Source organism: Pongo abelii, chromosome 7 (genome assembly GCF_028885655.2).
Source record: "Pongo abelii isolate AG06213 chromosome 7, NHGRI_mPonAbe1-v2.0_pri, whole genome shotgun sequence".
NCBI lineage: Eukaryota > Metazoa > Chordata > Mammalia > Primates > Hominidae > Pongo > Pongo abelii.
Genome location: NC_071992.2, coordinates 68,525,422 through 68,548,122, shown reverse-complemented (window position 1 = coordinate 68,548,122; position 22,701 = coordinate 68,525,422). Strand labels below are relative to the sequence as shown.

The 22,701-nt window shown below is 41.4% G+C and overlaps 1 protein-coding gene across 1 annotated transcript in view; it reads right to left on the bottom strand.

Annotated features, from left to right (window-relative positions):
• RGS20 (regulator of G protein signaling 20) overlaps window positions 1–21,592 on the bottom strand; it is a 108,258-nt gene extending 86,666 nt beyond the window's left edge. Inside the window, exon 1 of the mRNA XM_054561622.2 lies at window positions 21,428–21,592. Coding sequence (XP_054417597.2) covers window positions 21,428–21,592 — 165 coding nt within the window. The remainder of the gene's footprint in view (window positions 1–21,427) is intronic.
• Window positions 21,593–22,701: the final 1,109 nt, after the last annotated feature.

Genomic DNA, 22,701 nt, shown 5'->3' with positions numbered 1-22,701 from the left:
TGAACCTTAAAAACATGATGTTAAGTGAAAGATCACAGGCACAAAAGGACAAATATTGTAAGATTCCATTTATATGAGGTGCCAAGAGTAGGCAAATTCATAGAGATAGAAAATAGAATAGAGGTTACTAGAGGCTGAGAAGAGGGGAGAATTGGGAATGATTGTTTGGTGGATACAGAATTTCTGTTTGAGACGTGTATCAGGCCATTCTTGCATTGCTATAAAGAAATACCTGAGACTGGGTCATTTATCAAGAAAAGCAATTTAATTGGTTCATGGTTCTGCAGGCTGTACAGGAAGCGTGGCACTGGCATCTGTCCAGCTTTTGGGGAGGCCTAAGGGAGGTTTTATTCATGGTAGATGACGAAGTGGGAGCAGGCCTGTCACATGGCAAGAGGGGGAGCAAGAAATAGAGTAGAGGAGGGAAGTACTACATATTTTTAAACAACCAGATCTCCTGATAACTCACTTACTATCATGAGGACAGCACCCACCCACGAGGGACTTGCCCTCATGACTCAATCGCCTCCCACCAACCAGGTCATGCCTCCAACACTGGGGATTACAATTCCACATGAGATTTAGAGGAGACAACATCTGAACTACATCAGGAAGATAAAAGAGTTCTGGAAATAGATAGTGCCATTGAATTGTATGCCTAAAATGGTGAATTTCATGTTGTTTATATTTTACTAAATTAAAAAAAACCCCTCAAGATGTGAGCTGAGAGGAGCCCAGGAAGTCCATCCAGGGAGGAAGGACGGCTGAGTTAATTACTCTTTATTCTGTCATTGAGTTTGCAGCTATCTTTTGGGGTTCTGTCACTTGATTTCTGCTGCTGCCACTCAAAGTGCTTGTAAGAGAGCCATTGCCTAGTCTCATTCTGCTCCTAGCGTTTGATGGAACATATATTGTGACATGGGGAAGTAGAAAGAGAACAGCGGAAACAGAAACCAGACCAGGAAGGGTCTTGTAAGCCACTCACTTACTCATTCTTTCAACAAACATTTATTGTGTGTCTCCTGTGTATAAGGCACTGTCCTAGATGCTTGGGATTCCATGAATGAGAAAGAACATGACCTGCTCTCATGGTGTGGTAAATGGGAGGGTATTAAGGGTCCATATAGCCTGAATAGGGCAACCAAATCATGGTAAGATTTTGGATTTTATTTTAAAAGTAATGGGAAATCATTGAGAGGTTTTTCAGCAAGAGAGACATCTAGTTTATATCTTTAAAGACTGCTTTGGCTGCTGAGTATTGGAGTGAATTGGGGAGGGGGCAAGGATAGGAATAAGAAAGAAGATGATGACTTGGACAGGTCATGTAAATAAAAACATAAATAAATGGACAGGTTTGGCAGAAGTTTTAAAGATTGAATTAACAGGACTTCAGATGGATTGTAAGTGCAGGCTGAGAAAAAAGGAATCAAAGATAATTCCTAGTGTGTTTTTTTACTTGAGCAGTTGAATGGCTTACTGAACGGAGAGGACTAGGGAGGAAAATCAAGAATCCTGCTAAAGACAGATTTTTGAGATGCCTATGAGTCATTCAAATGGAGATGTCAGAGAGGTTGATGTAAAAGAGGCTTGAGCTTAGGGTAGGGAGGTCTGGGTGGGAGTCTAGGAGATGTGAATTTGGAAGCACTAGCATACAAAGGTATTTAAAGCTACTGGAATTGGATAGGATCCCTAGAGACCAGGAAACAGAGAGACAGAGTCAGAAAGATAGAAGACTGAATCAATTTAAGGAGTTTGAACCATATCTAGGTGGAAAAGTGTATCCCTTGACAACATTTAGTCAGGAAGTCAACACAATCATGTGTGTGTTTTTGAAAGATCTCTTTGTCCTCCAGTGTTATTTAGAAGCAGCCATCACTGGAAAGGAGACCAGAGACAAGCTGTTGTAATTATTATTATTTTTATTTTTTTGAGATGGACTCTCACTCTGTCACCCAAGCTGGAGTGCAGTGGCACGATCTCAACTCACTGCAACCTCTGCCTCTCAGGGTCAAGTGATTCTCCTGCCTCAGCTTCCTAAGTAGGTGGGATTACAGACACCCGCCACCACGCCCAGCTAATTTTTGTGTTTTTAGTAGAGACAGGGTTTTACCATGTTGGCCAGGCTGGTCTCAAACTCCTGACCTCAAGTGATCCACCCACCTCGGCCTCCCAAAGTGCTGGGATTACAGGTGTAACCCGCTGCGCCTGGCCTGCAATAATGTTTTGAGAAATGATTGTGACTTGATCCAGGAAAGTTTTAAATGGGTTGGAACTAAATGAACAGATCAAGGGATAATTCTGAGTAGTGTGGTCAGAATTTGAGGATTGACTGGAGGTTCAAAATGAGGACAAGAGCAAGATCAAGAATTACACCTCCAAGTTTCTAGGTTGAAAGGGAACCATTTGCTGAGATAGAAAACTCAGGAAAAGAAGAGTCTGGGGAAAGGGGAAAACATATTGCTATTTTTTTTTTTTTTTTTTTGGTGAGATGGAGTCTCACTCTGTCACCCAGGCTGGAGTACAGTGGCGCGATCTCGGCTCACTGCAACCTCTGCCGCCCGGCTTCAAGCAATTCTCCTGTCTCAGCCTCCTGAGTAGCTGGGATTACAGGCTCCTGCCGCCACGCCTGGCTAATTTTTGTAGTTTTAGTAGAGACACAGTTTCTCCATCTTGGCCAGGCTGGTCTGGAACTCCTGAGCTCGTGAACCACCTACCTCAGCCTCCCAAAGTGCTGGGATTACAGGTGTGAGTCACTGCACCTGGCCTATATTGCTAATTTTGAAGTGCTGCTAGACATTTATATCTCGACACTTAGCATATATTTGCAGCTTCTGTGTGGACCTCAGGAGACAAAGTTGAGTGGAATCATCAGTCCGTAGGCTGTCTCAAAGCCACCGACACAGCCAAGCTTAGCCAGGGAGAATGAGTCAAGTGAAATGAGAAAAAGGCCAAAGAGGAAAGCCTAGAAAATTCCTGGTGTTTCAGAGTCGACAAAGGAAGGGGAAATTTCAAATGAGGCTGATGAAGTGCAGCTCAAGAAGTTGAAGAAAAACAAGATAAAAGGGACACCATCTATAACGTTCCTAATACTGTTCCAAAGATGCATCATTTATTCCATACAATAACGATGCATGCAGGCATTAGTCTCATATGCATTTTACAGAAGACTGTAAAGACTTCGGAAACTCATAAAGGTGAAAAAACTTGCCGAACGAATCATATCTAGAAAATAGCAGAGCAGGTTTGAAGAATTATAAACAAACCCTAGTCTAGCTGGTGTCTTTTTGTTCCTTGTAAAGGGAATGAGGTGTGTGTGTGTGTGTGTGTGTGTGTACACAAACATATCTGTGTATACATACACTATCTCTGTAAGGATGCATAGAGCTTAGGAGCTGAAAAAAGTGAAGAGTGGTTTGGTGCCTTGGGTGAGAGAATGGTGGTTGGAAAAGGTGGGATGGAGACGGACTATACTGTATATATTTTATTCTTCATATTGTTGTAATGAAGAGTCTGTGACACAGAATCCATTTTTTTAAATGTTTGGCCATTGGCAGCTTCTAGTCACCATCACTCCTACTCCCCCATCTGCCCAACATCTGGGCAAGCTGACACAAAAGCGCAGGTGCTCCCTCCTTGGGCAGCACCTGCAGGAAGTTCAAACCACAGAAGTCCTGGCCATTGCAAAGGAGAACCCTCCACTCAGTCCCACCGTGAACCCCAAGCCACCCTCCTTTCTCTGCTCTCTCGGCCAATTTTGGGCCTGCTTGTGGTCCTGCCCTGTTCTGCTCAGAGAGCCTCAATATGTGATCAATAAACCTTTCCATGTTCTCTTGGTGTGTGTAGCCTACTGGTCCTGACAACTGTAAAGCTGTGCTATTTTAATTTTGTGTTGTTTTGGTTTTTTGTTTGTTTGTTTTGAGACTGAGTCTCTCTCGCGCTATTACCTAGGCTGGAGTGTAGTGGCGCGATCTTGGCTCGCTGCAACCTCCAACTCCCAGGTTCAAGCGATTCTCCTGCCTCAGCCTCCCAAGTAGCTGGGACTACAGGCACCTGCCAGCATGCCAGGCTAATTTTTGTATTTTTAGTAGAGACAGGGTTTCACCATGTTGGCCAGGCTGGTCTCGAACTTCTGACCTCAAGTGATCTGCTCACCTCAGCCTACCAAAATGCTGGGATTACAGACATAAGCCATCGTGCCCAGCCCCTATTTTAATTTTGAATGTTCTAATAAATAAATGTGAATTAACTAAAGAGCATTTTAAATGACATGAATACAAAGAGTCCATGTGCCAAAGTCCGAAGATTCCAAGATCTACCTGTGGTTTCTCCCCACTTTTTATATTTGCTAACTAACTAAAAAGAAAAACAAACATGATATAAACTAAAGCTCCTGCTTCTTTTCTTGTAGCATTCTATATCCCCAAAGAGCAGGACAGGAATTGTTACATTTGATATCAGAAAATTGAAAAGAAACATTTAAAACTCACTTTTGAAGCTTTAGAATGTTTTTCTGGGATCCCCAGCTCTATAAAAATTGCATTTGTTGCCAGGTGCGGTGGCTCATGCCTATAATCTCAGCACTTTGGGAGGCTAAGGTGGGCAGATCACCTGAGGTCAGCAGTTCAAGACTAGCCTGGCCAGCATGGTGAAACCCCTTCTCTACTAAAAATACAGAAATTAGCCAGGCATGGTAGTGCGTACCTGTAATCCCAGCTACTTGGGAGACTGAGGCAGAAGAATCGCTTGAACCTGGGAGGTGGAGGTTGCAGTGAGTTGAGATCGCCCCACTGCACTTCAACATGGGTAACAGAGGGAGACTCTGTCTCAAAAAAAAAAATGCATTTGTCGAAACTACTATATTTTCTTATCATGAAGGTTTACAATTTTAAAAATTCAGTATGTACATCTATATCTAATATAGACATATATATATGTATATATTTACCAAAGAAACTATTCCTAGAGAATAGTAGAACCCTATAAAAACATATTTTTTGCACTTATCTTTATTATACAAATATTGACTTTTTTTTACCCTGAGGTATAAACATTTATAAAATGTTCCTATAAACGTTATGTCAATAACTACTCCCTCCTGCTCCCAGCTATTCGATGAGTAAACTGCAGACCAGTGAGGCCGGATGATTTCTGTTAGTGTGAGTAAGTAGTAGAACTGGCTCCCCAGACCCGCCTCCTGGCTGTCACGCTCCTTGACACCATATCCAGGAGACACAGTCATTGTTAACTGATGCTGATGACTGTAATCTATGAGAGTGATATTCTTGGTTCATATTCTCCCAATGCCTATTTATGATAGTTTCTAGGAGTAATTAGGTACTTTTGACCACATACATCGTCTTAGACCAAAATTTAAATTTGTCATCCTCTCACCCTCAGCAAATAGGAATTCAATGACTAATTACTAATCCTACATTTCCAAGCCTACACAGGAGGTTGAATTACCGACTTGAATTCTGTAGGTACTAGCTCAGTTAGTCACATGGCTGCTAATTCTCCACTTTACTTAGTAAATTGATTAGTTCTCTGAATAATACAAAAATAATAAAAAGAATGACACAGCTTTGGCAAGGCCTGTAATCTCAGCACTTTGGGAGGCTGAGGTGGGCAGATCATTTGAGCACAGGCATTCGAGACCAGCCTGGGCAATGTGGCAAAACCCTGGCTCTACAAAAAATTCAAAAGAATTAGACAGGTGTGGTGGCGTGTGCCTGTAGTCCCAGCTACCCGGGAGACTGAGATAGGAGAATCACCTGAGCCCAGGAGGTTTAGGCTGCAGTGAGCTGGGATCACACCACTGCACTGGTGATCTGAGACCCTGTCTTGGGGAAAAGAAAGAAAAGAAAGAAAGAAAGAAGGAAGGAAGGAAAGAAAGAAAGAAAGACTACTTCCATAATGGTTGGATTTACCTAAAATTTGGAAACAATATTTTAGATACCAATAGGGCATTAGAAATGACAGATGCCCCTGACATTTTACACAGTAAAGAGTACACACCAAAGTGAAGATATTAGCAGGATCTGCCTCAAGTAATGCCAGACACCTTTGGTAAAATAAATCCATGGAGTACAGAATATTGTTAGTCTGTAAAACAAGTCACCAAGGTTCATACTGTAATATTTCATCCTAAGGTTTTTTGAAGATGGATGTTAGTAACCATGAGAAATGAAAAACCCTCTCATCCAAATCCCAAGAGCTGGTGGAAGCAAATGCAGGCATGAAAAATGTAGCATGAGAAACAAAGGGGATGGAGTTGCTCAGAATATACATATTTTTAAAAACAACTTCTCTTTTTTGAGTGGCATAAGAGATAAATTTCACACTGCCACCATTTGAGTTGTCACGTTTTCCCAGGCTCTGCTGTTCTCCTGAGGCACTGGTGAAATGAAGGGAGACAGTTGACTAAAGCACAGAGCGATGGAGGAAGTTTCCTTTGTGACTTTGGATCCATCTCTGTACTCGCCTGGGCCTCAATTTCCTCGTCTGTGCCGAAGATGGTCTCTAGGGCTTCTAGCCAAGCCTACGTCTGGGTTCAGCATGGGGACCATTCTCTGATACATAATCAGTCTCCAATCCCTCTCTTAGGACACACACACATCCAAACCCCAAACCTTCCACCTTACAGAGGAAGCAGAGCATAATCCCCAGCGAGAGCCAACCTGCCTCCCCAAGCATGCACTTCTCAACATCCCCACAATTACTTCCCAGCTCTCTTAATTAAATTATAGTGGCCTCCTTAACAGTTCCAGCCTTTGCACCTACACAGCGCCTCTGTCCACCCCACTCCATTCCCCACCTTACAGATGAGGGATCTTTCTAAAAGGTAAATGTGAGGCTGGGCTCGGTAGCTCAAGCCTGTAATCCCAGAACTTTGAGAGGGCGAGGCAGCGGATCACCTAAGGTCAGGAGTTCAAGACCAGCCTGGCCAAAATGGTGAAACCCCGTCTCTACTAAAAATACAAAAATTAGCCAGGCGTGTGATGGTGAGTGCCTGTAATCCCAGCTACTTGGGATGCTGAGGCAGGAGAATCGCTTGAACCTGGGAGGCGGAGGTTGCAGTGAGCCGAGATTGCGCCACTGCACTCTAGCCTGGGTGAAAGAGCAAGACTCAAAAAAAAAAGAGGTAAATGTGTCCTTCTCTTTCCTTCCTTTTAGCCTCACAGGCTCATCATTTCTCTGCAGGATGAAGTTCAAGTGACTTCACATGGCATAGAAGACCTTCTGCGATTTGCTGATGTGTACTCTGTCTACCCATCTTTCTGTCACCTATTCCTTGGTACTCAAAGCACCATACATTCATGTTCCTTCCGTTCCTAAAATTTCCTTGTTCATTCTCATTCCTGGGACTTTGTGTCAACTGCTTCTTCTGCCTGAATCACTCCCCTCTCCAGTTTCCTCTTCTTCTTTCCCAGGGCAATCTCCTCTCCTATTTATCCTTCAAGTCTCAGCTTAGATGCTATTTCCCTCGGGAAGCTCTCTCACGTTGGGGTTGCCTGCATGCTCTGTATTGTGATAGTCTGTTTTCCCATCAGGCTCTGAGCTCTGTGAGCCTCAGGACTTTGCAATATTCAGACCTGTGTCTCAAAACCCTAAGCAGTTGGCCAGGCACAATGGTTCACGTCTGTAATCCAGTACTTTGGAACGTTGAGGCAGGTAGATCACTTGAGGCCAGGAGTTCAAGACCAGCCTGGCCAAAACAATGAAGCCCCATCTCCACTAAAAATGGATAAAATTAGCTGGGCATGGTGGTGCACACCTGTAATCTCAGCTACTCAGGAGGCTGAGGCATGAGAACAGCTTGAGCCTAGGAGGCACAGGTTGCAGTGAGCTGAGATCACGCCACTGCATGCCAGCCTGGGTGAGAAGGCAAACTCTGTCTCAAAAACAAACAAACAAACAAACAAAAAAACTGCACAAAAAAGCCTAAGCAGTACTGGGATATAACATGTACTTAATGAATATCTGTTAAACGCATGAACTTCGAAATGACATGATCTGGAGTTGATAATTGTTGAAGCTGGGTAATGGGCACATAAGGTTTTACTATGCTATTATGTCTAACACTTCTGTAATAAAAATATTTTTTGATAGATGTGGTTTTACATTTCTAAACAATGCATCTCATCTCTTTCTCAATTACAGAGGCGAGAAACTGTGGGATAGAGGCTGCAGCAACTGCATGAGTAGACCCTGAAGGTATGAGGTTTGTTAAAATGCATGTTCAGAGAAGGCCTGACACAAGAGGGCCACTCCATTTGTCCCAACGGACCTGGGCCGGATCTCTCAATTTCACACTGATGGAGCCTGAAAATCAACAAACAAGATGGCAAGAACAGGGAAGACATTGTTCTCTCCAAAGTAGACAATTTGTGACAGGCCCAGGAAGGCTGCCTGGGCTTTATAGCTTTTCCAGTGGTTCCTAATAAACCAGGCTTTGTGTGAGCCTCACTCAGGCCATGCGGGGCCCTGTCGTTCTAAGGCTTTCTCCCTCCTCTGGCCCGGCTGCTGGGAGAACTTGTTAGCGGGCATTGATTTCTTTGAGTTGGATGCGACTGAATTAGACTGCTTTGCTTGGCATTTTAAAGGGGATGTTTCCTTGGGGAAGTTGGAGGTTGGCACTGCCTTGATATGAAACATTCTGGGGGCTATTCAGGATTCTTAACTGTCATTAATTTCTTTCAGGGCATATGAAACATTTGTCTGAAGAAAGATTTTAACAATTTCAGTTTGAAGACATCAAGAAATACCATATGATCTCTGACCTTAATCAGATGAAATCTTGTTTCATCCACACGGTGGAAAAAAATTAGGGAAATAATGCATTTCTAGATCTACTAATCAACTGGCCAATCAATATTAACTGGGCTCTTACTCTGTGCCCAGTAGGTGCGAGGTCCATCTGTAGATGGAGATAAATAGATTAACAACTATTATGGGAGAAACTGGCTACAAACCCAGCCCATAGGGTTCCAAGGGGTTCCCGGGAGGCAGCACAGGGCTAATGGAAAGCTGGACTCACCGATGCAGGCTTTTAAAAGAAAAACTCAAAGTATCTGAGTTTTTTTTTTTTTTTTTTTTAATGGAGTCTTGCTCAGTCGCCAGGCTGGAGTGCAATGGCACAGTCTCAGCTCACTGCAACCTCCAACTCCTGGGTTCAAGCTATTCTCCTGCCTCAGCCTCCTGAGTAGCTGGGATTACAGGCACTCGCCATCATGCCTAGCTAATTTTTTTTGTATTTTTGTAGAGACGGGGTTTCACCATGTTGGCCAGGCTGGTCTTGAACTCCTGATTGACCTCAAGTGATCCACCTGCCTTGGCCTCCCAAAGTGCTGGGATTACAGGCGTGAGCCACCATGATCTGAGTTTTTTTAAAAAGCCCATGTCTTTATAGTTTACCAGCATTTTTACATACCTTGTCTCATTTGATTTTTTTCAAAGCAACCCATTCAAATTGAATGTGAAAAGTATTATTGTCTTGATTTTATAGAAGATAAAATGTCATGCCTGTAATCCCACCACTTTGGGAGGCCGAGGAGGGCAGATCACGAGGTCAGGAGATTGAGACCATCCTGGCTAACATGGTGAAACCCTGTCTCTACTAAAAATACAAAAAAATTAGCTGGGTGTGGTGGCATGAGCCTGTAGTCCCAGGTACTTGGGAGGCTGAGACAGGAGAATTGCTTGAACCCGGGAAGCAGAGGTTGCAGTGAGCTGAGATGGTGCCATTGCACTCCAGCCTGGGTGGCAAAGTGAGACTCTGCCAAAAAAATAAAATAAAATAAAATGAAGACTCAGAGAATGAAATACAACTTAGACCTGAATTCAGAAACCAATTCTTGGCATTTCAAAGACATTTCCCTTTATGTCATCATCCTGCTTGGTGGCAATGTGTACCTGTGTCAGCCAAAAGGGTGATATCACTGAGCTTTTCACTTGGTAAAAAAGGACATCTTCAAGTACTCAGACTTCAGTTAGTTACAACTGAGCCTCAAGTCGTACTGGTTCGAAGTGCTGCAGTGCTTGGATTTCCACCAGATGTCACCATTTGCCATTGTTCTACTCCCTGCCTTTAAAAAGCATTAGCAAAGAAGAGCCCATCTGCTCTTGGGCCCCTGAGAATGCTTATTGCTTCTGGGAGTGAGGTGGAGGGCTGTATTCCAAGAAGGGAGCAATGAGCTCTGAATCTTGACTCAGGGAGAAGGAATTTGAAAATGTCATGGCCGGGTGCGGTGGCTCACACCTGTAATCCCAACATTTTGGGAGGCCGAGGTGGGCGGATCACCTGATGTTGGGAGTTTGAGACCAGCCTGACCAACATGGAGAGACCCCGTCTCTACTAAAAATACAAAATTAGCCGGGCATGGTGGCACATGCCTGTAATCCCAGCTACTCGGGAGGCTGAGGCAGAAGAATCCCTTGAACCGGGTGGCAGAGGTTGTGGTGAGCCAAGATCGCGCCATTGTACTCCAGCCTGAGCAACAAGAGCGAAACTCCATCTCAAAAAGAAAAGAAAAGAAAAGAAAATGTCATGAGCGCTCTGGTTCCCGATTTCCTAAAACCCAAAGGCATTCATTTCCCCCTCCCCTTGTGATTTCGTGTATCTAAAAACCCAGCCCATTTCTGATGGATAAACCAAGCAGAACTATAACCTGGCTTTTGGCCAAAACTGCTTAGAAAAGGAGGAGATTTTCTTTTCTTTTTAGAGATAGGGTCTCACTCTATCACTCAGGCTGGAGTGTAGTGGCATGATCATAGCTCACTGCAGTCTCTAACTCCTGGGCTCAAGCAATCCTCATGCCTCAGCCTCCTGAGTAGCTAGGACTTAGGGGCACGTGCCACTCACGCAGCTAATTTTTAAATTTTCTTGTGGAGACTGGATCTCTCTTTGTTGTCCAGGCTGGCCCCAAACTACTGGCCTCCTAAAGTGCTGGCATTACAGGGATGAGCCACCATGCCTAGCCCTCCAGCTAATTTTTTATAAAGGAGGAGGTTTTGAAGTGAAGACAGAACCAAGGAATGCTGCACCTTCTCTGTGATCAGAAGTAGAAGCCAGCGGGATTTGCATCACGCTGGAGTGTGGCTTCTGAGGAGGGGCTGGAAGTAGCCCCGAACCCCAAGTTTCCCACCTGCTCAGATTTTATATGGTCCAAATTACACTACTCAGGTTCATTCTTGTGGATCTAATGAGTGTTCCCTGTAGATTTCATGAGCAGGAGTGATGTATGAATTCATTTACATCTAAGTGCATTTGAATTTGAACTTTTCTTTCTTTTTTTAAAGGGAGAAACTAGGCCAGAATGAGAGAATGAGGTTCCTAGGGTATGTCTGTAGATGTTGGCAAAAAGTCCAAGGTGAGGGGTGGGTGAGAGAGAGGGGAGGCAAACTTCTCTTAACTTCTAGTTTGGTCCAGGCTAACGACCAGGGGCCTGAGGGACCCTCCTTTGCCTCCTGTTCCTCACACCCTCCTCAGCTTCACTCTGCTTATCTTCAGGGTAGCAAAGAATCCATGTGGGGCAATGGTTGGCCCCCCAAAGCTTGGACTCCCCACGGGCCAACAAATGATGGGAGATGTGTCGCTTCTCCAAAACTGCAGCTCTGGGAAAGGGGAAGCTTACAGAACTTAATGATGCTAATAAGTTGGTAAAAATAATCAGGTGCAGGTATTTTTAAGACAAGGCAAAAACAGAAAAAAGGAAGCAATAGTACCTGGATTTTATTTGTTGATCATAAGCTTACTTTTTAATCCAGCAAACTCGTTCTTCAACAAAACTCTCTGTAAAATTAACTGTGTGTCCTCCTGATATGATGTTGATGGTAATAATACTTTCTCCTCAAATGAAAACTTCAAAAATATATCCTTCAGAACGTGATCCTCTGGGCAAATGGTCACAGATGAAAGCCTTAAATACAACTCACAGAAGCAGAGAGAGCAGATTTATTACAGAATTCGGAAATGCAGTGTGACATTGGTAATATCAACTGCTTTGATCATTTCTTTCAAGTAATGTTTTATTCATTTGGTCATATTTTGCTCAACTATTTTTATGCAGCTTCACACAATCTATATATTTTGTTGATAACTTACAGGTAAAAATATTCATTTATCAGTGTGGGTGTTTATCCGATGACCCACACTGGGTCACGCTGACTCAACAGAGGACAGAGGGTCACACAAGAACTTCACGGCTTGTGTCCCCTAGGGGCTGAGGGTCTGCTGACTCTAGACTTTAGTTTTGTGGGGCTCATCCACAGATACTTTGCAGAATGTCTGGTGGTGGGAATAGGAGATAAACAGAGAAGATGTGTAGAATTATCTCTGAGGCGTGATTACAAAGCTTGTGAGTGATAGATATAAAAATGCCAGGCCTCAAATATCTAAATCAGGGCTGTCTACTTCAGGTGTCATCATTGATTTTGGAATCCCATAAGCTGGTTTAAAGTTGCAATCACTCAAAATATGTGCTGGACAACCGCTTAAGATTGTCTTACAACCTAAAGAACAGCTAGGGCTGATCTTTTTTTTTTTTTGGAGACAGGGTCTCACTCTGTTGCCCAGGCTAGAGTGCAGTGGTGCGATCTTGGCTCACTGTAGCCTCTGCCTCCTGGGTTCAGGCAATTCTCCTGCCTCAGCCTCCTGAGTAGCTGGGATTACAGGCATGTGCCACCATACCCAGCTAATTTTTGTATTTTTTAGTAGAGATGGGGTTTCACCATGTTGGCCAGGCTGGTCTCGAACTCCTGAGGTCAAGTGATCCACCTGTCTCGGCCTCCCAGAGTGCTGGGATTACAGGTATGACCCACCACGCCCAGCAGGGCTGCTGGATCTTGAGACAGAGACCACATCTATACTGGGCCAGATCCTCTCTCCTGGGAATTTGGAATGAGAACATGGAGTCACAGCTATTAGAGGCAGTTTGCTGGTGTTAAACTGTCTTTCTAGCATCTTCCACAGATTCCTGGTCCGAGGTTCCTGGGCTGCTAGCCTCCTGCCTCCTTGCTATTTCCTTTTGTCTTCTAGTCACATGCAATTTGAACAGACAGTTACAAAAATGTGTTGAGACAGTATCTTGCATATTTTAGTTCATTTCCAGTCTTATTTTGAATAAAAGTTCTTAGAATGATCTATCACTTGAATATAAATCCTTACAATTTTTAGTGTTGAGAATTCGAAATCATATAAGCCAAATATAGTCTTATGGGAAAACATATTTGGTTACATAGTTGATGTCAAATCAAATTACTTTTGTAGTCTGTGATTTGGGTTTCTTTCTTGAATATTTGAATATATTCCAGTTGTCACTATATGGTTTAAACGATTATCCTTTTAACATATTTGCTTCATCTTAAAATTTCATTTTTCAGTCATTTTAAATGCAGGAGCTGTAAAACCATTCTATAGATGTTTCTAAAATAAACTCTTTAATGACACAAGCTTGATTTGGATCACCTTTTCTCACAGAATGGAATTAAATGGTTTCTAGAGAACCTAGAAAAACAAGTTTACTCCCTGATATGGTTTGGCTGTGTCCCCACCAAAATCTTATCTTGAATTGTAGCTCCCATATTCCCCATATGTCGTGGAAGGGACCCAGTGGGAGGTAATTGAATAGTGGGGGTGGGTTTCTCCCATGCTATTCTCATAATAGTGAATAAGTCTCACAAGATCCGATGGCTTTATAAAGGGCAGTCCCCCTCCACTCGCTTTCTTGCCTGCCACCATGTAAGACGTGCCTTTGCTCCTCCTTTGCCTTCCACCATGATTGTGAGGCCTCCTCAGTTATGTGGAACTGTGAGTCCGTTAAACCTCTTTTTATTTATATATCAACCAGTCTCGGGTATTTCTTCACAGCAGTATGAAAACGGACTAATACACTCCCTGAGGTTCCCAATATAGTTTATTCACATCTTTATCTTGCAAGAGGGTAAAACTTTAATGTAAATTTTCTAAAGCATTTGCAGTGATTCTGTGGCTTTGTGAAGACTGTCTTGATTTCAGCAGGGAAGCCAGCATGATTTTATGAGACCTTTTGAACAATGGAAATGATACTAGATATATTTTTCCGTAACTATTAAAACCATTTAAAATCTGAGAGTTGTAAAATCAGTGAAAAGACAAACAAACCAGTATACTAAAGCTAGCCAGGATTTTTGCAGTATGCTTCTTTGATTTTCATATGGGATTTTTTTTGCCATTTAAAATTCCCCAAAAGGTCAAGATGATTTGTGCAGTTACTGAATGTTTGCTAGATAGCATACACAACAGCTCCCACTGTGGTGTATAAATAGAACATGAAAAGTTTGTTTGTTATTTAAATTTAAAGGTACATCGTAAGCTCTAGTCTTTGGGATTCTTAAAAAGAAATGTATTATGTTAATTTTCAAAATACAAAAAAAGTGAGTGACTATCTTCATGAACCCTCATATCCATCACCCAGTTCCAATAATTAACAACACATTGTCAAGTCTGCATTATCTTTTACACTCCTACTTTCCTCCTCCCCTGGATTATTTTAAGGCAAATCAAAGATCACATCTCTCTTCTGAAAACCCTTTCAGTACTTCCCACTTCCTCTGCCCCACCCCCTGCGTTTTTTTTTTTTTAAACATAACCCCAGTTCCATTGCTGGATATTTTTCCGACAGTCAAGGAGGCATTGGACATGGCCTACAGGTTAAAAAAAATGGGGCCACATTAACTGCAGCAAATAATCTTTTGAGCTTGCCCCAGCTGATCACCGGAGACCCTTCTCCACCTTCCCTGCTTGGGGGCGTCTCAATTGTTTCTAAAACCTCCAGGGTGAATCAGTATCACGTGCCATCTCCTTTTCACTCTTCCCTGCCTCTCTTTCTTCAGCAATGCCACCTCTGGCTCTCTGCAATATTACATTGACTTTTTTCAAGCCAAAGTATATCTGAAAAGCACAAATACACATTATGCTTTCTTTCAGGTATGTGTATGTATAGGTTTTTAAAAGGATGTGTGTGTGTGTATATATATATATGTATATATGCATCCATTTCTGATATAAAGAATGCTTTACTTTTTATTTATAGTCACCTGAGTTTTCTATTTATGACCTCTTCTGCGGGCCTTACCTCAGTGAGATACTAGTCTGTTTCATTGATAGAATGGTTTTCCATTTTTCCTGTTCAGATTCTTAATCAGAATTGTAAGTGGAGTGTACAGGTGCTCAGATTAGAGCCCAGTGGATGGTGTGGTGAAGGCTGCCAGTGTAATCCCAAATGCTGGGACTACAGATGTGAGCCACCACATCTGGCCGCCATTTACTTTTAAATTGATCACCACTTCATTTATTACTTTGAAAGGCATTAGCTGATATCTTAGGTGCTTAATTAATGTAAGGGATTGTCCAAGTTAGCTATATAAGAATAGTCTCTGGGATGATAATAAGTACCTTTTATGACAAGCTGAAACACTATTTTATTTTATTTTATTTTTTTATTTTTATTTTAAATTCACACATAATAATTGCATATATTTATGGGGTACAATGTGCTGTTTTAATATTTGTATACATGGTAGAAACCTTAAATAAAGCTAACATAGCCATCACCTCATCTATTTTTTTTTTTGTGATGAGACAGTTAAAAATTTGCTTTTTTGCAACTTTGAAATATACATGATTACAAGCTGAGTATTCCTTAAACAAAATGTTTGGAACCAGAAGTGTTTTGGATTTCAGATTTTTTTCAGCTTTTGGAATATTTGCATTATATTTACTGGTTCAGCATCCCGAATCTAAAAATCCGAATCTGAAATGCTCCAATGAGCATTCCTTTTGAATGTCATATCTGCACTTAAAAAGTTTCAGATTTTGGAGCATTTTGCATTTTGGACTTTCAGATTAGGGATGATCAAGCTGTGTTAACTACAGTCACCATACTGTAGAATAGATCACTAAAATTTATTTCTCTCATCTCACTGATACTTTGTGCCCTTTGACCAACATCTTCCCTTTCTCTATCCCCCCTCTTTGTTTTGTTCTTAATATCACATGGATTGTCCTGGGTTCTATGAGCTTAGAGGCTGAATAATTGAAGACCTTTTTTCACTTTCCCAAAGAGCATACCCAAGGTCTTCCTTATGGTCTCCATCAAAGGAAGACCATGTAAGTACTGCTCACTGAGAACCCAAGGCCCTGAGCCACAAGGCCTGTGGAGCCACATCCCCTTGGCCTCACTTGGGAAGACCCTGCAGCACGTGCCAGAGGAGACGGCCACTGAACATGTACATGCTAGCCACGGCAGACAGAAGTATGGCTGACTTCCAAATGAGCCTTTTCCTCAATAGGTTTGTGAACATCTCAAGTGTTAAACTAATTACTATGGAATTATTTTCGGAGCGCCTTCAGGAAAATAAGAAACAACTTTATTCTTCTCAGTGAACTTACTCTTTCACAAATGGAGGCAGGACAGAATAATTCTGTCTTCTGAATACACTAATGGTAAGGTGTTTGGCCAACAGGCATAATTGCTCTCTTACTAAGCTGTTTTTCCTTTCTTCTTTCCTCTATCATTTTCATCACACAAGGCTCCATTGTCTTTGTAGCTGCCCTTCGGTGCCTTGAGATTTATTTTCTCATTTCTATGTATAAGGTCTCAAAATAAGTGCTTTGATCAGCTGCTCAAGGGATCACATGTCTGGAAGAGCAGAGCACTTAGAAGCCCACACTTTCAGAAGGGCATTGACTTTGGAATGGGCTGAAAAATAACCTTGTGGAAACAGCTCTCTTGTCTAAGCTCTGACCATGTTTATTATTGAGAAAGAATGCACACACATAAACATATATATCTATATTTACAGAGTTGACTTCTCACTAGAGCAGCTGTAATGCTTTCTCTTCCTCATGTCGATTGTCTAGAAAAACTGCTGGCCTAGAGTTCACCCGCCCTCCCACTTGCATTCTTGCCCTGAAAGGAAACAAAAATCCTGATGGAAGAAAAAAAAAAATCTGGTCAGCCAGGCACGGTGGCTCATGCCTGTAAGCTCAGCCCTTTGGGAGGCCAAGGCAGGTGGATCACATGAGGTCAGGAGTTTGTGACCAGCCCAGCCAACATGGTGAAACCCTGTCTGTACCAAAAATACAAAAAAAAGTAGCTGGGGGTAATTGTGGGTGTCTTTAGTCCCAGCTAGTTGGGAGGCTGAGGCAGGAGAATCACTTGAACCCGGGAGGCAGAGGTTGCAGTCAGCTGAGATCATGTCACTGCACTCCAGCCTGGGCAGCGGAGCAAGACTGAGTCTTTAAAAAAAAAAAAAAATTGAAAAATAAATAAATAATCTGATGAAGACAAGTGTGTGAGTGTATGTGCAGGTGCGTGGGATTTTGTAGTTTATTTTGTAGTAAATTAGTGGCCCATGTTGGAGTATTTTGGGCAGAAATCATACAGAAAGTACTATGAAGAAGACTGGCTTCAAGCCCAGGAAACTACAGTCCACTTTTTAAATCACTGTCAGAAGCTATCAAGTACTTATTGAAATCAGTGTCAGAAAATCCAGGTTCAAATCACCTCTCAGCTGGCTTCACATATGCAACCAATAGTATATCCAAACTTGTTTTAAAACAGGTCAGACCACATCAATGCCATTAACCCAAGGAGCCAAATGAAAAGAACAACTGGAATAACCACAACAATAAATGTAGGTGATTTGTGTGTCATATTGTCAGTTTAACCTGCCTTTAGAGGTTTGCTTTTTAAAATTGTTTATTTTGAAATAATGCTATAGTCATAGGAAATCACATACACAGAATGTACAGAGTGGTCCTGTGTACCGATCACCCAGTTTCTCTCAATAGAGACTGCATAACTGAAGAACAATATCAAAACCAGGAAAAGACATTGGTACCATTCACAGAGCTTATTCAGATTTCACTCATTTCTGTGTGTGCACGTGTATAGTTTCATGCAATTTTAGCACATTACACATGTAATGTGTGTAGCTGCCACTGCAGTCAAGACACAGAACTGGTTCATCACCACCAGGCTCCCTTTAAAGTATGACCCCTTTGTAGCTATATCCACCACCCTACCTAATCCCTAATCTTTGGCAACCATGAATCTGTTCTCTATGTCTATAATTTTATTTCAAGAGTGGCTTATATAGGCTGGGCATGGTGACTTATGTCAGTAATCCCAGCACTTTGAGAGGCCAAGGTGGGCGGATCACCTGTGGTCAGGAGTTCAAGATCAGCCTGACCAACATGGTGAAACCCTGTCTCTACTAAAAATACAAAAATTAGCTGGGTGTGGTGCCGCATGCCTGTAGTCCTAGCTGCTCGGGAGGCAGAGGTGAGAGAATCGCTTGAACCCAGGAGGCAGAGGTTGCAGTGAGCCGAGATCGCCCCACTGCACTCCAGCCTGGGCGACAGAGCAAGACTCCGTCTCAAAGAAAAAAAAAAGAGTGGCTTATATAGAATCATACACATATATATAGTGTGTGACTTTTTGGAATTGGCTTTTTCTCCCCCACTCACCACCATTCCCTGAAGTCTATCAAGTTGTTTCGTGTATTAGTAGTTCATTCCTTCTGGTGGCTTCATAGGATTCCATAGTATGGATGTACCACAGTTTTTTTAATCATTCATCCCTTGAAGGGCTTTTGGGTTGTTTCTGGTTTTTGACTATTACAAATAAAGCAGCTGTGGACATTGGCATACAGGGTTGGTGTAAATGTAGGTTTTCATTTCTCTGGGATAAATGCTAATGGTGAAATTGCTAGACCATATGGCAGTTGTATCTTCAGTTTTATGAGAAACTGCCAAGTTGTTTTCCAGATTGGCTGTACTATTTTACTTTCCTATCAGGATGTAAAGGATGCAGTTTCTCTGCATCCTTTCCAGCAGTTGGTGTTGTCACAATTTTAGCCATTTTAGCAATTCTAGCCATTTTTATAGCCACTGTTTTTTTCCATTTTAGCCATTCTTCTGGGTGTGTAGTCATATTTCACTGTGATTTTAATTTGCATCTCCTAATGGCTAACAATGTTGACTATCTTTTCATATATTTATTTGACATCTGCATATTCTCTTCAGTAAAATGGCTGTTCATGTCTTTTGCCCATATTCTTGTTGGATTGTTTGTCTTTTACTCTTGAGTTTTGAGAATTATTCTAGGTTCAAGGTGTTTGGCAGACATGGGGGTGAAAGTATTTTCCTGCCGTCTGTATGCTGTCTTTTATCCTCTCAATAGAGTCTTTGGCAGGGCAAAAGTTTTTTAGATTCTAATGAAGTCTTATTTATTGATTTTTTTTCTTGAACGGATCATGAATTTTTGGTGTCTGTGTACTCTTCACCTAGCCCTACCTCATAAAGATTTTCTTCCATTTTTTTCCTAAAAGTTCTATAGTTTTCCATGTAGTTGTAAATTTAAGCCCATGTTATATTTGGGGGTAATTTTTGCATGGACTGCAAAACTTAGGTTGAGGATTTTTGGAGAATTTCTGACTGACCCCTTGACGTCTAGATACATTTTAGCTCACGTTCCCTTTTTCTGCCTCTATATATGTTCTTAGACATTATTTCACGTCTACCTTAGATTTCACTGCTTTCACTCTAACACTGGGCTTCTTCAATTGTCTTACCCCATAGTGATCATATTCCTCCCCTAATATCTTACTGATTGAAAGAATGTACAATTATGTAGGTATCTTATATTATTGACATGAGTCATGCTGATAATATGCTATATGTTTGTCTTTCTCAATATACAGTAAGTCTCTAGAAAGGAGGGAGCATATCTTGCTTTTTCTATTTATTCCCTATGGCTCCTAGCCCAAGGTTTTGCAGTTAGTAAGGATTCAATGATATCTGCAGACTCAAAATTAGTTGAGTGTTTCCATCCTTACATTTGCTAGAAGAGGCACATGTCTCCTCTTTCTGTATTCAAATGCAATATAAAAAGATTTTTTCAAAAGGCAAAAACTGAGTGAAGGAGCCAGTAGCATCCCAACTGGATGGCTTCCTTCTACCCTCAGCTGCTGCTGTACAGACTGGAACCTGTTAACAGGTTAGTGAGGTTAGGATAGAAGTTAGGCTGCCCAGCACCAGCATGTGTGGTCGATTCCAGGATGCCATGGGAAGGTGTAATACTGATTCTTAAATATTTTTGCATTTTATTTGTCTTTGATTCCACTTAGAGCATACCTTCTCAAGACAGTTAGAACTTTGAAATTATATATATGTGTGCGTGGGTGCATATACATACACACATATACAACAGCATACATATGCACCATACAATGGGTATATTTGTTGTTGTTGCTCTGTTTCCTCAAAGTAGCCTCCACATTCTGTCTTTTAGAAATATCTTTTGCATGTGTTGCCTACATTAAGATGTCCATTAATTCAGGACTCTTGGACACTACATCCCATTTCATTGCAGCTTGCTAAACTCTTAGTGCTTAGATGATAATAGGTGGTGTGGGAATTCATGTGTTATTTGTTCACATATGTCTGAAAGCTCAAAAGAACAGGTCCATATATTTTTACAGAAAAAGCTTTGTGTTGACCCTTTTTATTTTTATTTTTTTCCCCTCCACTTGTGCCAAATGGTTAAAATAACATTAGGAGAAAGGGCAGACGTAGAGAATTATATAAAGAATTTGCAAATAAATAATAATATCAGGATATGAGCCGTGGCAAAAGAACAGGTGAATTTTCAGGTGTTAAAGTATTTGAACAGTTTTATAGTTTTGCAGCATTTAATTTTGAGTGTGTTCATTGCTCGTTAGACATTAACACATGTCCATATTCTATGCCAAGTAACCTTTTACGAGGTGGTTCTATTAATAGCTAAGAGGATTTACAGAATCAAACTGTATTTTCTTCAAATATACACACAACATCCAGCAGGAAAACTGTCACTCTTTGGAGAAATAATGTTATTACCTACTGATAGAAACTCATGCTTAGGAAATTCACCTTTGGAAACTTTGAATTTGGAAAAAACACCCCTTAGCTCCTTAATGTTCTTATGTTTTTAGTTTATCAGTTTTTTTCCCAAGGAATTTTTTGTAGAAAGTGGTCTACAATTTTTATTTCATTATTATATGGGATATAATATTTATATCAGAGAAAGATATCCTAGGGCTAACACTAATAGCCACAAAATCTGTCTAGATTTGTTGAATGTTATCATCGGAAACAAGCAAACAAAAAACCAAAAATTAATAATTTATTTTGGTAAAGGGGATCTGTTTAGATTGGAGAAAACTAGATAGATCAGGTAATTATCATCTAGGTTCTAGATTTCCCTTGGGGATGGTTTGAAAACATTTTTGATAAAACATTAAGTGAGCAATGGCACTAAAGCTTGAGTATAGTTTTATATTCTTTCCGGGTAAACACTTTCCCTTGACAGGAAAGGATCATGGATTGTGGAGATCACCTTACCTTGATATCAGGAACAGCCCTGGGGTCTCCTTCATTTTCTGTGATTTGGTGAATGTCTGCATTATATCTCTGAGCCCTGAACATGGGCAGAACCTGTGTCCATATAGATGGCCTGGAGAAATATTTCTGGAGGCACTCTTGGTTATCTTGGGAAAGCTGGGGCATGTTTTTACAATAAAGGCCCCAAATGAGTCCTGTTGCCTGGTTTTCCCAATATTAGCACAGGATCCACTCTGTTTCTCTTTGTGTGGTTAATGCTGGGCTGGCTCTGAATCTGTGGGGAGCCTCCTCCAAAAGTTACACTAATGAAAGCAAAAGGATTATCTGCTTTGTGGATCAGCAGCTTATCCATGGATCTTTCATGTTCTATTCCTGGTAGAGCTGCTTATTTTGAATGTCTAGGTACTGTATGTTATGAGTGCCCTCTAAAGGTAGAAATGTATTCTTAATTAAAATGTAATCCTAAATCAAAATGGAAAGAAATGATCCAAGTGATATACAGCTTAGCATATAGTGATAAATTAAACAGATTGTTTGGCAAAAATTCTTGTGTTAGTGGTGTGTGATAGCCAATAGTAATTGACAATCTTGGGCTGTGCAATTGACAGGCAGATGGTTGGCCTAATCTTTCCAGGTTTCTTAAAAGGTCGTCTTAATGGCAGTCACCTTTGTAGCTAGTAACACATGCAAAACTCATACCCAAAGTTAAACTCAAGGATTATTATACTTTTTATGTACATCATGTGGAGTAAGTTAAATTGATTTTCTTATGACTAGGTACCCAATGAGTAAGCCAAGAATTGGCTTCTAACACTATACTTCATATTCATAAACTGCTTTATAAATATAAGATTATTAAACAGAGTGGAAAAGGTAGAATACCTTTCTGTCAAGAGGCAACTAATGCCCAATAGCTTCTGTTGGGTTTGAGGGTGCACAAAAGTAAGGGATGTGTATTACTGGGGTCCACGAACTGGAAAAGTTTCCTTTTGTAAAATTGCTTTACAGATTCAACACAATGCCTATCATATGTCAGCTCCTTTCTTTTGCAGGAGTTGACAGTTGATTCTAAAATTCATATAAAATTATAAGGGGCTGGGCGCAGTGGCTCACACCTGTAATCCCAGCACTTTGGGAGGCTGAGGTGGGCAAATCATGAGGTCAGGAGTTCGAGACTAGCCTGACCAACATGGTGAAACCCTGTCTCTACTAAAAATACAAAAAAAATTAGCTGGGTGTGGTGGCATATGCCTGTAGTCCCAGCTACTCAGGAG